Raw genomic sequence first — 15,291 nt, 5'->3', positions numbered from 1 at the left:
GGGCGTGCATCCCGCACCCCTGAGGCACCACTGTGCTGTGAGTCAGGAGAGGGCCGCAGGAGCACTGTGGGGACAGAGGCCTTCGCAGGCAGGGCTTCTGTCAGGTGCTCACTGTACCCCAGAAGCCCTGGAGAACCTGACCCCAGAAGGTACAACAGATACTTGTGGAATGAACAGGTGAACAGTAGCTGGCGCTAGGTGCGTTTGGGTGAGTGGGGCTAGGTGACCCACCAGTGGCATTGCCCTCACACATACAATGCGCGCACACACACACAAAACTCGTGCACGCCCGAGCCATTTCCGCAAGAGCTAACGTGTTTCTAGAACCACTTGGCTGCGCTAGGCTGTGTGGAGACATTGCTGGCAGCCTCACGGCAGCCCTCCAGTGCTGTGGCTCGGGCTTCTGTCTGGAGCGTGTGTCTGCTCTGTTTCCTAGTTTACTGTGTGCCTCTCTGTGTCCCCTGTCTTCCAATATCTGTCCGCACCGACCGGTGCCGTTTCCTGGATGCACCACCAACCCCCTTCCCTTGGTTTCTTTTTTTTTTTCTTTTGGTACCAGGAGTTGAACTCTGGACCTTGCGCTGGCCAGGCAGGCGCTTGTGTCGCTGAGCTATATGCCTAGCCTGCCTTTGTTTCCTTCCAGGTCCTGGGCCCACTGCAGAGCCGGCTGTGGCCGGATGCCCCCCACCCAATGAGTCCTGTCCCGTGGGGTCTGGCCTACCCATACTAAGCGGCTCCTTCCTCTCCGTTGTCGTGCTCATGAGGGTGGACCCCTAAGCCTTGGGATTCAAAAGGCTCCTAAATGTCCCAGTTTCCAGCCCGTGCTCCTCCCTTTGGCCTGGCCCTCTCATTCCTAAGCTCCCCGTCTACCTGCTCCAGGGGTCTAGCCTACAGCTCCCTTGCGGGTGCGTGAGGACGCACCCCACTCAGGCTCGGCTCTCCTGTCAGTGTGTGTAGAGGTCGCTGCCTGCTGGGGTCCTTCCCTCGCCCTTAGCAAATGCAAGCCAAGCGGGTGGGGCCGGTTGTGATGGCAGACGGCACAGGTCCCCGGCTGCTTGTGGGAAGTGGTGTCTGCCGCCCAGCCGCCCACATGGGCTGCTGTCGCCTGCCCTGCCAGCAGGCAGCCCAGCTAGACTTCCAGGCCTCTGCTCCCCCTGCTGTCCTGGCCCATGGCGTCCGGCGCACGGCCTGGCCTGGGCTGGCCTCTCAGAGACACCTGAGGTCCTCGTGGGGCATCCGGCGTGAAACCACAGAAACATTCTCCTGGGCTGGAGGTGAGGAGGCCGGCACCAAGGTGTCAAGGCACCATGCTCCTTCTCGGGGCTCTGGGAAAAGGCCCTTCCTGCCTCCGCTGGCTCCCAGTGGCTTTGGTCGTGGCCATTTCACTCTGAGCCCTGCATGCACCTTCCCATGGCCTCCGTGTGTCCCTCTGTCTTTAAGGACGCCAGTCCTGGGCCTTAGGGCCCACTTTAGGATGTGGGCCCCGTATGCCTTCCTCTTGAGATCCTTAAGTGACTGCAGTACAAAGCCTTCTTCCCAAACAAGGCTGAGTCCTGAACTTACATGTGAGCGTGGAGCTGGGGCTATTCCCGGCCAGGACCCCGTGCCTTGCAGCGGGTGCTGCGCTCACCTTGTCGGGCACAGCGCGCTGGGCTGGGTGTCCATTCGTCTGCACGTCCACACATCTCAGCACCCCCTACCACCCGCACTTGGCCCCCGCCCAGGTCGTCTCGGTGGAGCAGCAGGTCCCCGCTGCCTGGGCCCAGGGCCTGTGTGTGTGTGGATCCCTCTGCCCGCACAGACTGCCAAGTGCTCAAGGCACTGCCTGCCTGCTCCTGCTCCCCTGCCCCCTGGTCCCTGGCACACTGACGGCCTGTGGTTGCTGATGCTTGGCACCCAGTGAAATCTCCCAAGTTGGGAACAGAGGCCGCCCACTGGACCGCACAGCGCGTGCCACCACTCACCCACACGTGGTCCCGCGCAGAGCCCTGGGAGGAGGCCCCGCTGGTGCTGTGCTCGAGGCCCCGGGCAGCGCCAGCAGCAGGGTTGGGGCAGGAAGGGCGTGCACCGAGGAAGCCTGTTTTAATTACTCTCCTCCTGCTGGTACTTTGTGCTAAGGGCTTTGAGGGGGCAGGGGGCAGGGGCCGTGCAGGGGATGCTGCCCACAAGAGAAGGGTGAGCTCAGTGTGTGCTGGGCGCTGCCAGGAGCCAGGTGGAGTAGGAGGCGGGCCCCCGAGGACGCCCACTGCCCCCACTGCGCTGCGAGAAGAGGCAAGGCTGGAGCTGGAGGTGGGCAGGGGATTGTGGCCAGACAAAGGCAGTGTTAGGAGGGGTCCTCAGAGGGGTGCCCCAGTGTACATATGGGGAAGCAGTCTTGCTGAGCTGGGGGCGTAGCACAGTGGCAAAGCACTGCCAGTGTGCAAGAGGCCCTGGGCTCCATCTGTAGCAAAAAGAAAAAAGTTAAAGAAAAAACCGTTCAGTGTTCAGTGAGCATCAGGTCCTTTTTTTCGAGACATGGCCTCAGTATGTAGTTCAGGCTGGCCTTGAACTCACTTTGTGGCCCCAGCCGGCCTCAAACTTTTGGCCATTCTCCTGCCTCAGCCTCCCCAGTGCTGGGATTACAGGTGGGTGGGTGCCAGCATGCCCACAAGTCCTAAAGGGAAGATGAAAATGCTCCTGAGTTGCCAGGCGTGGTGGCACACACCTATAACCCCAGCACTCGGGAGGCTGAGGCAGGAGGATCATTGTGAGTTCAAGACTAGCCTGGGCTACAAAGTGAGTTCAAGGTCAGCCTGAACTGCATAGTGAGACCCTGTCTCAAAAAGACAAAAAAAAAAAAAAAGAAAGAAAAGAAAAGAAAGTGCTCCTGAGGTGGACAGAGGTGGCAGGTGCACACAGTGGAATGTGCTTCACGCCACAGAGCTATCCACTTAATAGCTGAATGGGAGCCGGGCATGTTGGCACACGCCTATAATGCCAGCACCCTGGGAGGCTAAGACAGAAGAATTCCAAATTAAAGCCCAGCCTGGGCAACTTAGTGATTTAACGAGAACTTGTCTCAAAAAAAATTTTTTTAAACTTTTTTGAAAGGGCTAGGGATGAAGTTCAGGGCAAAGGCCCTGGGTAAAGTCCTCTATATTGAAAAATAAATAAAATCATAAATGAGTGGAAATTTTTACTTTGTGTCTATTTTACCACAATAAAAAAGGTTAGCGCTAAACGCATACAGGGCAGGCCCACGTGTGCACATGGGACGGGGCGGAGTGGGTGGAGCAGATCCTTGTCAGGCTTCTGTGTCACCCGACAGCTCTGCCCAGGGCTCCACTGGCAGAAACCCGGAAAGGGCACCCGAGGTCCCTGTCACGGCCCCGGCATGCACGTCCATGGCATTGGCGGGAGCATGACCTCCACTCATGCCCTGGATGTGCCGTGGAGGGACTCGGCCGCAGTGCCAGCGGCTCTGTCCCCAACCTGGCATTCCTTGCTAGGCAGATACTGTGCTACAGAGCCACGTGGGCAACCCCACCTGGCACCTTGGCGAGTGTTTGTTGAGGCACTGCGCCCCTCAGGCTGAGCACGTAGCCGACCTCCTAGCAGCTTGCACGAGCTGTAGCAGCAGCCTTGGCGGAAGGCCTCCGTGGGAAGCGCCCCTCCTGGCTACAGGCCTGCCGAGTTTCCTGGAGATGTGGCGCCAGCTCCGAGGTGGTAGAGGACTCCCCTGCCCGGACACTGCCATTGTCGGGACTGGGCTGCTGCTCACCCACCAGGACCAGTGTGAAATGGACCAGGCTGCTGCGGAGGAAAGTCCAAGAGAGCAGAGAGGACCTTGCCCCACCTGGTGTGCCTGCGAAGTGGCCTCCTGCACACGGCCTAAGGGCCTCGCTCTGTGGGGCACGAGCCAGGACTCCTGGGGGCCGTGTTCTGGTTGGAGCCAAAGGGAAAGAATCTTTGCAAAATGCCAGTGGGAACATGTGCGTGTCTGTCCTCAGAGCCCAAGCCACCCTATGTTCCGCTGTGCCCCAGGGGACAGGGCGCTCCTCAGCTCCGCTGTCGGGCCGGTTCCGCCGCGCCAGGGTCGGGCAGCGAGGGTGCGCTCTGCTTGGAGCCTGTGTTGGTTTCCTTATCCGTGCAGTGGGGTAACAATTCCTGGGCTCAGCATCGGCGCAGGGTGCGGTGTGGCCCTAGCCTGGCATTCTTGCCACCCTCACTTCAGCCACCCCAACGTGGGTAGGACAGAGTCCTCTGGGCCCACAGGGCCTCTGGGGGCCAGGGTCACCTAAGAGACATGAGCAAGGGCAGGCAAAGCCTCTGGTCCTGGGGGCTGGGTCTATGGGGTGGGGGTGGGCAGGGCTGTGCCCCAGAGGCAGAGGTGGGAGCCGTCCCTGCTGGGAGCTGGCCTCTGCAAGCAGAGTTTGGGGCAGGAGGCGCCCGGGGCCGGCCCAGCCTCTGCCGCTGCTTTCCCCGCCCACCTCCACACTGCCCGCCTGGCCCCTCCTCCCAGCTGCACACTGCCATCCAGCTATGGGATAGGAAGGCTCCCTAGGGCACCTCTGCGGAGCAGGCCCCTCTGAAAGATCCTGGGGCCCGGGCCAGGCCCACTGCTGCCAGAGGCTGGGGAGCCTAGTGGTGGGCAGGGCGAGGGAATCTCCCCATCACCTGCCCCCACGCAGGGCTCTCACACTTTACTGGGCAGGGACGGCCCCTCCCACGCCACGCCCCTCCGCTCCCCGGCAGAGCCCGGATGGCCCAGCTGTGGCCCGCTCCCTCCCTCCGCCGTCCCCTCCCGGTGCAGCCCACTGGGGCATCCAGGAAAGGCTGGAGCACGTGGTTGATTAGGGTCGTCCAGAGTGCCCCTTGTCCATGAAGTATGGTGGTCAAAGGAGGCCCCACCACCCACCCTCCCTCCCAGCTTGTCAGAGTCTGTAGCTCTGCCAAGCTGGAGGTCCAGCCCTGGCAGCAGCCGAGCACACCCTGCTTCACGGAGGAAGAGCTCAGTTCCAGGCGACAGCCTGGTGCAAGTCCCCTTTTGGCAGGAAGGGTATCGCCTTTCCACCCAGAAGCCGGGTGTTGAGAGGTCCTTTTTCTACCAGCACACATCACAAACAGCTAATCGTGAGTGCTTAAATAATGGACTCCCTTTTTTTATTATTATTAATGAAAGACACAGATAAACTGTGGGCAGGAATGATCTGCCCAACCCCAAGATGGCAGGGTGGCTTTAGGAGAGACAGTCCATTTGGTGACCTGTGAAATGGAGCACCAAGTCCAGCTTCAGGTACAGCTGGATCCAGGTGCATCAGCTCTCAGCCTTCCCCACACTGGCGGTACCAGGTGGGCCTCCTCTGGGGTGGCCCTACTGAGGACAGTATGGAGGCCACCAGATCAGATGAGCCCCACCTTTCCCCAGACCTGGCCACAGTCCCAGGACTGCTCCTGGAGGTGGGGCTACATTATGTGCCACCTCGAAGCTACCCTGGTGAGCTGAGCAGGTGTGCCTGGGATCCCAGCCCATCCTGAGTCAAGTGGCCCCTGAGCCTGCAGCAATGAGGGGAGAACAGTTGTCTCGAAGAAAAGTGGGCCTTCTGAGGTGGGGTCTGCCACACTGGGCTAGGAAAAGAACAAGAAGGTGACTCCAGGAGCGGAAGGAGCTGGGAAGTGGTCCCGGAAGGAAGTAGCCCAGCTCAGGCTCTCATTAGCTGTGTGATACTGAACAGGTTACTTGGCCTCTCTATGCCTTAGTTTCCTCATGTATAAAATAAGAATAAAAATAAAAAATAAAATAAGAATCATAGTATGCACTATATTGAGGACTAGATGAGCTAGGAAAGGGCTCAGATCGGGTGTGGTGGTCCCCACTTGTCATCCCAGCACTGTGGGAAGCTGAGGCAGGAAGATCAAAAGTTACAGCTCAGCCTGGGCAATTTAGCAAAGTAAAATATACAGAAAAGGGCTGGAGGTGTGGCCCAGTGCAAAGGGCCTAGGTTGAGTCTCCAGTACCACAGGCACCCAAAGGACAAGGAAAGAGAGAGAAGGAGGGAGAAGGGAACAAGGAGGGAGGGAGGGAAGGAGGGAACAAGGAGTGAAGGGAGGAGAGATGGAGGCTAGATCACAGGGTTCCACCCTGAGCCGTCTTTGGTGTTGTGGGCCGAGCCCCTGCCTCACGGCCAGGCGCCGCTGTCCTTCCCCAGCAGGCACGGGCAGGGACACCCTCAGCGTGGGCTTTTCCTCCTCCCTGACCCCTGTGTGCCCACAGGGGGAAACTCAGGCACTTCTGGAGCTTGACCTCTGACCCTTGACCTTGACTTCTCTAGGGTCCTCAGACCCGGAGGTCCCCACCCCAGCGTGGATGACTGGATGTACCCCAAGTCCTGGACAGCAGGAGCAGGGTGTCTGTCCTCATGAGGCCCCAGTGAGGGAGGGATTGCTGAGGGGACCAGGTGGGGGACCTTCCCGGCCTGTTCAAGGTCACAGCCAGGAGTCCGCCTATTCAGACAGAGCCTCCTGTCCAGCCCCCTCAGATCTTCTGCTCCCCCCCACCCCACAGGAGAGGGCCAGGAAGCTATGAAGAAGGAGATGCCCCAGGTCTGGGGCACCAGGACCCAGCCCCCCAGCCTTGTGTCTCCGCCAGCTGGGAGGCAGGGCCCAAGGCCCAAGGAAGGCGCAGGCGCTGTCAACAGGGGAGTGACTTGGGTGGTGTGGGGAGGCTGCGGAGGCAGAGCCACTTGCTGCCTGTGGGGGCGGGAGAGCCGGGGCGCCGAGCCCAACCGCCCCTCAGCTAGCAAGGCTTGGCCCATCCTGCGGCCACTGCCTGGTCCCCGAGACCAGCTGGGAGGGGGAGGCGAGGAGCTGTACGCCTGGCAGGTTGCTGGCGCTGCCCTCCCAGTCTCCGTGCAGACTGGCTGGCTAGGCTGGGGCCGGCTCGGGCCTGGCCTCAGTTTCCCTTCCAAGGGCGCTTCTGTGACCTGGACACTTGGGCACTGTGGCTGCTTTGCCACCTTGCCACTTCCCCTGGTTTTCCCTTGCGTTCCTTCCTGCGCCCAGCACAATGGGGGGCGTACAGTGGGCACCCAATTGGTGCCGTGGGCTCAGACCCACAGAGCTCATAGGGTCTTTTCTGGATGTCCTACCCCACTCGCCATCCCAGGGGCACCCCTACCTACTACCACGCACACAAATGACAGGAGCTGGGCCCTGTTCCCTAGGAAGAAAAGGCCTGAAGTGGGGCCCAGCCCCCCCCCCAGCACCCCATGGTGTCCAGCACATAGTGGGTGCTCGGGGAGAATGCAGTGGAGTAGGGAGAGCACGGGCTTGAGCGTCAGGCTTGGAGTGGATTGCTGGCTCCCGCTGACGCCGTGTGTGAGACATGGGGGCGACTTCCTCCTGGGCCACTCTCAGCAGCAGAACGGAGCATGTAACTGCCCCTCAGGGTCCCTGCCAGGGCACAGGGGCTGTGCTGTGCCCAACACCCATGTGGAATGCAAGGAACTGTTGGTGGGAGGCTCCTTGCACCCCACATGCCTGGCAACAAGGGCTGGCGGTGCAGCAGTCACATGGCACTGAAGCTTGCCAGGGAGCGCCAGTCATTCCTCCTCACACCTCTGGATCCCGGTCATTTGGCCTTTTGCAGAAGTAGGGGATGGATGTGCCACTGCAGAGCTTAGGGCTCCATTCCAGGCTGGGGAAGACCCTGATGCAGCAGATGCCCAGAACTTGTCCTGGCGGGGAGCCCCAGAGCCGGTGCCAGGGTGGGCAAGGTGCCCAACACAGGCAGCCCCGAGGGCCCCGTCAGAAAGACCCCGTGGGGCCCCATTCCTCTGCCCTCAGCCTGCTGTGGTCTTGTGCCCTGCTCCAGGAGGGGGACTGTGGCCTGTGCTGGGCAACCTGGCTGACCTCAGGTTGCCCCTCATTCCTTAGCTCGTCTGTCAGCTCCCTGCAGCTCGGGACCGTGACTGTGCTGGGAGGATGGGATGGAAGCCCCCACCCACCCTCCTGCCGCCGTTCCTGGTACACAGTAGGTGCTCAGTAAACAACAGCTGTCCTGCTGGGCCCGGGGGAACAGCTTGGCCTCCTCCAGTGCTCACTGGGATTGCAGGAGGCCCCCTCTGTGTGTTTGTTTGCTGCCGACACGGGCCCGATAGGCTCCGTGTCTTTCTTCTCTCCTCCTCGGTCCCCGCACGGAAGCTCCAGGAGCAGCAGTTTCCAGAGATTGAAGGCAAAATTGCTTGAAAGCCTGTGCTTTTATCCTCCAATTTGTAGCCATTTAGCAGGGCCAGGCGGAGGGGCAGCCAGGGCTCCGGCTGTGCTGTTGTGCGGAGCGCCCACTGCCGCGGAGACCGTTATTGTCCTTTCCCAGACAGCTCTGGGCTGAGGGACAGACGGCCCCCGGGCCCAGCGGGCGGCGTGGGGCGAGGGAAGCCGGAGGAGGAAGAGGAGGTGCGGGGCCTTCCAGAGACGGGCGTGCGCCCTGCCCTCCCTGCTCTCAAACGCTCAGGCCAGGGTCCAGCCCCGGAGGACAGGGCCACACAGCAGCCCCTGGCTCACCCTCCCTCTGGTCAGCACAGAAGGGCCTGCGTGGCTTCTGCCAAGGAGAAGCTCCTGCCCTAACTGGAGGGCAGCAGGCCTGGGATCCAGAGAGGGAAAGGCTGGAGGGGGCAGGGGTCCACTGAGGTTTGGGGGAAGTTTCCCGGGGAGTTTGGAAAACAGTGTGGGCCAGCTGTGGGGTGCGGAAGTCTGGAGAAGGAAGGCTCCTGTGGGCTGGCTTCCCCTCTGCAGCGCTGAGAATCACAGCTTCCGCAGGTTCTGCCTTGTGGGGGGCGCTGCTCTCCACGGGGCGGGCACCATGGCGCCAGCGGCGAGGGACTGGCTGCAGGGCAGAGGTCAGGGGGTAGGGAGCGGAAAATGAGAGCCCGGCAGAGCGAGGTCAGGGGAGAGCCCTCCGGCTTCTCCCATTTCCCATTTCCTGAGGCAGCCTTCTGTCACCATCAGCTCACGAGGACAGCACCGTCGACCCTGCTGCCTGTCCTCTTCTTACGGTGCCCATCTTGCACCTTCAGCCAGTCCAGGATGGCAGCTCTGGGAAAGATGCCGCCTGCCGTAGGCTCATCCGCTCCCGGCCCAGTGCCCCCTCCAGCTGCCGGAAGCCCGTGTGGTTACCACAGCCCCTCCGCCACTCCTTCCCAGCTCTTCCTCAGAGTGTGAGTATGGCCAAGACCGTCCCTGTGCCCTGCGTCTCGCTGGCGTGCAGCCCTGCTCCCCAGGGAAGGGCGTGTGTGAGGACGCAGCCCCTGCCCAGCTGGCCTGGCTGTGTCAGGGCAGGGGCCTCGGTGTGCAGTCTGGCGGGGTGTGGGCCGGGCTCCTGCCCAGGCGGCAGCACTCATCCCTTGCTGAGGTTAAGCTCCAGGGTGATGGGCCCTCCCTTTCTTCTACTAAGGCCCCTGTGCCTCTCGTCCGCCTCCTGGGGGTCTTGTCTCGTTGGGGCCTCTCACTAGAGGCCAGGAGCTCTGAGCACCACCACAAAGCACTCAGGAATCAGCACCAATAAAAAAATACACTTTATTGTCACTTCACATTGGCAGGGGCAGCACAGCGGGCGTGAGGGCAGCAGAGCATGCAGAGCGCCTCTGGCAGGTGTACAGGACGTGGCAAAGTGTCCCCCTCGGTGTCCCTTGGCCCTGATCTCCCACTGACTGTCCCTGCAAGGTTCAGGAGCCTTAGGACATGGCCAGGTCCCCTCCCACCCAATAACAACAAGGAAATGATGGCTGAGCAGATGGGGCTGGCGGGACAGGCTCTGGCCGGCTGAGCAGGCATCGCATGGCTTTGGCTGTGCTCAGAGCCGCCAGTCGGGCCATCCCATTGTCCCGAGCCCGGGGGCGGGGCGGGCAGAAGCAGCTGGCACAGCTCAGCCGGAAGCCGCAGCACAGAGGGAGGAGGGCGTGGGAGCCCACACCTGCCAATCCAGCCCTGAGCTCCTCGGCAATTTTGTCTCTCTTGATTAAACATCCAAGGAACATCAAGTTCACAGACGTGCTTTCTTCTTCTTCATCTTCCTGAAAACACCCAGAGTGGAAAAGCGGAGAACGGCTTTCAGGTTGCCGGGGCACTTGACACTCGGTGGGGCAGCGAGCTGGGGGAAGAGGGATGAAGGAGCGGGCCCTGGGCCCGAGCAAGAGACAGACAGCAGCAAGGGCAGCGTCCCGGGCTTGTCTGCAGGAGAGGTGTGCAGGTGTGTGCGCGTGCGGGAGCACACTGCTGGGTCGGGAAGCTGGAGCACACACCGTTCACTTTGAGAAGAACACCAACCACCAAGTGTGAAAAGGATGGACGCCACTGGGCACTGCACTGTCCGTGGGGGTGGACAGCAGGCCTGGGACCCACGGGTTGGCGCCCTGGGATGGGAGCAGGGTCTGGGGAGCAGAGCTCACCATCCACACCCCAGTTCCGCTAGCGAGGGCCCCAGCCGGCCCACCAGGCTGCCCCCGGTGCAGGGCAGATGGTCTAAGGGCAGCTGCCGTGACACTCAGGGTGGGCCGCAGACAAGGTGCGGCTCACTCCCGGGGCCGCCCAGGAAACAGAGTGAGCGGCCGTGTTCACTTCCAGCACTGCTCCAGGGAGCCGTGGGGCTGGACCTTGAGCTTCTGAGGACAGAGCAGCTTGGTGAAGGCCCGGCGGAAGCTGTAGTGGCACAGGGGGTAGAGGACCGGGTTGACAGCCGAGTTGGCCCACAGAAGCCAGAAGGACGTCTCGTACCAGTAGTCGGGGACGCAGTGGCCGTGGCAGGCAGCTCGGATGATCATCAGCAGCGTGTACGGGGCCCAGCAGAGCCCGAAGATGCTCACAATGATGGCCAGGGACTTGGCCACCTTCTTGTCCCGTGACAGGCGGAAGCGCTGCGTGATGCTCTGGGAAACCATCTTCATGCGCTTCTCCAGAGATGCCGAGGATGCGGAGGGCTTAGAGCCCCTCTTGAGGGAGCGCGGCCTTTCCGTGCCCCTCGAGGAGCTGCCGGAGCTGGAGGTGGGCGAGGCTGCAGCGCCCCCACCGCTGCCACCCCCGAGGGCCGCCTCTCCAGCCTCAGCGCCGGGGCCGGCCTCGCCCACCCCATACCTGTGCAGCGGCGTGGCCTCCCCCTGCCCTTTTGGCCAGCAGCCCCAGCAGCCCGGAGGTGGTGGGGGCGGGGAGGGCTGGGCCTCCGGCGGGGGCTCTGGGCCAGCCTCTCGGGGCCCGTCCAGACGAAGGCGGGTGCGCCTCTGGATGTTCAGGTAGATGCTGAGGTTGAAGAAAGTGACGCTGAGGAAGGGCGTGAAGAACTCCAGGGTGGAGGCTGTGATGAGGAAGTACCAGTTGTAGAAGAACTCAGCATAGCAGTGGCCCTCGGGGATGGAGCTGCCTCCAGACAGATACTCCCAGCTCAGGATGGCCGGCCCGTACAGCAGGAAGGCCAGCACCCACACCAGTGCCATCTTCTGCACTGCCCGCCGCGTGTCGCCCTGCTGGGCCCGGTAGGACACCTGCAGCAGGACATGCAGGCGAGGAGGGAAGGTCAGGCTGGACGGCCCTTCACCCGCAGCGCTGTTCCTTGTTCTCTGCCGTCCCCGGGAGTGGGCAGGGACCTCCCCCGTGAGCTCCAGCTGGCTGCTGTCTTGCCACACTCCGCAGAGCCCTGGAACTCCCCACAGTCAAACCAAACCTTGCTTCTTTACCAGCCCGACCAGCAGTGAGCTCTGCCAGTGTCCCGTCCTTGCCCTGTGTCCCTGGCACTAGACTTACACTCAGCCACTTCCAGGAGCCACAAGCAACTGAGGCCTCTCGCAAGGGCCGGAGCCAAGCTGAACCATTAGCTGTGCAAGAAAGGAGGTCCCAGCTCTGCCCTGCTCAAGTGCTCACGGCCCTAGGAGCTGGAGGTGTAGGAATGAAGCTACGTGCTAGCCCACTGCTAGAAGAAATCACACACACACACACACACACACACACACACACACACACACAGTAACCAAGCATCCAAGGTGTGCATAAGGACCTCTGGAAGGAGTACAGGCAGAGAGGGTGGGGCCTGTAAGTCCTGGATAAGAGCGTCCAAGTGCAAAGAGCAACCAGCCAGTAGGGGGCAGGGCGGCAGGAGGGGCCAAAGATCCAGTTGGGGGTCTCAGGTGGAACGCTGAGGCGGAAGTGAAGGGGACCTGTACTCCTCACCCACATCAGCCTGATGGCTTTTACCTTAGGGACAACGGGAGCAATGATCAGAGCTACAGCTATGCATGGGTCTATGGCCATGCCTTGGTCTGTGCTGAGCACCTTTTGGATGTTAGCTTATTTAATCTCACAACAGCCCAAGACTGCCCCATTTCCCTGGTGACTCGGGGAGGGCAGGAGGGACTGAAGAGGACCCCAGGCTTGTGCTTTATGTATTCTGTCCCGTAATCTTCCTAGGCTTCAAAGAAACCTGCCCCTCCCCCGATAAGGCATGGGGGGAGGGCATTCAGGATGAGGAGGGGAGTGGTGCTGCGGCTCCACCTCTCACTGGCATCCACACAGCTCCCACTCAACAGATCCAGGCAGGTCCAGGGCTAACTCACGACGGCTGCTCACACAAGGGGACCTGGCGAAGCTGGGTGCTGCAGCGCCCCCTCCTGCAGTGTTGTGCAGGCACACGGAAGGGACAGGCACTTTGGACCCAGCCCCAGCCAGAGGCTGGTCAGTGACACCCCTTCCTGCAGGGGCGTCTGATCCCAGATCAGACTCCCCGCTTCCTCCCATGCCAGGCTTTCCCTTGCTAGCAGCTAACGGCCTCCAAGTGGGCACATGGCTAAAGAGTGCCCACAAGTCAGGTCTGAGGCCAGCAGGGATCAAGTCCACCCGACACCCACCCACCCCTCGGGGCTCCCCAGGGGTGAGGCGCGGTCCTTGCAGCCCAGGACTCACCGCCCTGGTGACGGACAGGAAGCGGTCATAGCTGATGAGGACGATGTTGAAGACGGAAGAGGTGCACAGCAGGTAGTCCACCACCAGCCACAGCTTGCAGAGGCCCCGGCCGAAGGTCCAGCGGCCCGTGAGCACATAGGGCACATACAGCGGGATGCAGAAGGCCCCTGTGTGAGAGTAAGGCTGCGATGGAACCGTGGGTGACGGGGGCTTGGGTCAGACCAAGCACACGGAGAGAGGGCAGGCCGGGGCTCCCAGGCAGGCACCGCCTGTGGCTAGCACCCCTTACCTTACCCTCCAGTCCCCCCAGGCTGCAGCCCCCACACCGCCCCCAACCCCACTGAGCCCCCGGACTTTGAGCAGGAGAGGGGATCGGGACGTGGGGACCCCTGGACTTCTATCTGGCCTTTGCAGCCCCCAAGGGGAGGAAGGAAGAGCATGTCCTTTCTCCCCAGCCCCCGCGCTGGACCAGCCCCTACCCCCTAGCTGCTGGACAGCTCCATCCTCAGTTTAAAAATCGAAAAAGCCTTTTTCCTTGGCTTGAAGGGCTCTTGGCCCCAGCCCCGCCAGCCACTCCCACCGCCAAAACCGCCTTGCAGTGTCTGGGAGAAGCATCTGGCAGCCCCAACAGGTGTCTGGCGCTCGGGCCCCCTCTGCGCGCCCCGCCCCCCGCCCTCCAGCCGGCAGCAGCGCATGGACACGTGAGCGCACGCTCCTTGAGCATCTCCCCCACCCCACCCCCGCCTTCCCCGCGATCCCCTTCCCCAACGCCGCTCCAAAACATCCCCCTTCCGTATCCTTTCCACCAAGCTCCCCAGCCTCCCCTCTACAGCGCCCTCCGCCTGTCCTGAGCCCGCCGCAGCCTTTGTTTGGCTACGGCGCAGAAAGCCAGCGCTGCACCCGCGGCCGCTGCGCCTTGCGCTGCGCCGAGCACCCGCCGGCTCAAGGCCCTTCCCGGAGAGGTTTCTCCGCAGCCCCCGTCCGGCCTGAGAAGCAAGGAACTTCGCCTGCGCCCACTGCCCCAACGGTTCTGGACGCCCCCTCCCCAGCCCGGGCCCCAGAGGAGTGTGTGCCGCCCCAGTTCCGGGCTCCCAGCTCAGCTGGTCCTGCAGGGTTCAGCGCCCCGGGCTCGGGCAGCGGGCGGGGTCTGGGGGCTTTACCCACGAGGAAGTCGGAGATGGCAAGGTTGAGCAGAAAGAAGTTGTTCTGGGTGCGGAGGCTCGAGTCGGCCACGAAGGCGAGCATGACCAGCGCGTTGCCCAGCACCGTGGCCACGATGAGCAGCGCCATGAGCGCGGCCAGCACCGCGGTCCAGGCGGCGGAGAAGCCGCGCGCCCCGCCCGCAGCCGCCCGGAGCCTGCGAGGGCGCCGTGGGCTGCGGCTGTGGGACCCGAGGGCCGGCGGCAGGATTGTAGCCACGGAGCGCCCCGGGAGGGTGGTGCGCGCCGGAGCCGCCGTGCCCTCCCGGAGCCGCCTCCGCCTCTCCTGCGGGTGCGCGATGTGAGCGCCTAAACGAAGTCCTTCCGAATAAACGTTTCCGCTCCGCGCTGGACTCCTGGACTCCGTTCTTCGTGGGGAGTGGGCGCGGCGGCAGCCAGGCTCTTCGGAAGCGGTGTCGCTGGGAGGCGACTCGGAGGCACGCGTCCCCGGGAGGCGTGAGGTCCCTCGGCCGGGCAGGCCGGCCCCTTTAAGGCAGCGCCCCGACGCTCCCTCCCCGCCGGTGACCCTTGCTCGCCTGCCGCCGCAGCAAGGCTGGGTCCCCGTCCTCTGCGCGTCCGCCCTTCCTGCCCTGCCGTCAGGTAATGCCAGCCTCCTCGGCCCCCTGCACCAGCTGCCCCAGGCAGACGTTCTCGCTGGCCCCGAGCCAGGTCGGACGTCCGGGAGGGGTCGGCCGTCGCTGCCCTTGTGCAGCGGGGCTGCCCGGTCCCGCACATCACCCCTAGTCCCGGAGCACGCGCTTCTGCAGTGCTCCTGCTTCCTGGCGCGGAATCGCTGACAATAGTTTCTTCCTCGCTCCCGCTCTCGGTGTCACCTGTCTGCCTCTTCCAGCTCAGGGGCACCTGGGTCCAGCTTTCCCGGGAACACGGGGACGGGGTTGGGGACGGGAAGCTCGGTACCAAGGGTAAGGTATGTGTGGTAGGGGTACATACAGGAAAGGGGTGCTGAGTTAGGGCTAGAGAGAATTTTCTGGGTCTTTTAAAATTATTATTATTTTTTTTTTTAAACAAGGTTTTGCTGTGTAGTTTGGACTGTGCTTTAGTTCACTATGTAGCTGGGCGTGGTGGACCATGCATGTAATCCCAGCGCTGGGGAGGCTGAGGCAGGAGGATCACTGTGAGTTCGAGGCCAGCCTGGGCTACAAAGTGAGCT

At 62.4% G+C, this 15,291-nt stretch overlaps 1 protein-coding gene across 1 annotated transcript in view; it reads right to left on the bottom strand.

Annotated features, from left to right (window-relative positions):
* Window positions 1-9,540: 9,540 nt before the first annotated feature.
* Window positions 9,541-15,291, bottom strand: part of Hrh3 (histamine receptor H3) — a 7,461-nt gene continuing 1,710 nt past the window's right edge. Inside the window, exons 5-7 of the mRNA XM_013507434.1 lie at window positions 14,082-14,940; window positions 12,922-13,088; window positions 9,541-11,510 (exon numbers count right to left, since the gene is read on the bottom strand). Coding sequence (XP_013362888.1) covers window positions 10,590-11,510; window positions 12,922-13,088; window positions 14,082-14,940 — 1,947 coding nt within the window. The 3' untranslated portion in view covers window positions 9,541-10,589. The remainder of the gene's footprint in view (window positions 11,511-12,921; window positions 13,089-14,081; window positions 14,941-15,291) is intronic.

Source organism: Chinchilla lanigera, unplaced genomic scaffold (genome assembly GCF_000276665.1).
Source record: "Chinchilla lanigera isolate Chin_1 unplaced genomic scaffold, ChiLan1.0 scaffold00127, whole genome shotgun sequence".
NCBI lineage: Eukaryota > Metazoa > Chordata > Mammalia > Rodentia > Chinchillidae > Chinchilla > Chinchilla lanigera.
Note: the sequence above shows the minus strand (reverse complement) of the source record. Positions and strands in the feature narration are given on the sequence as shown.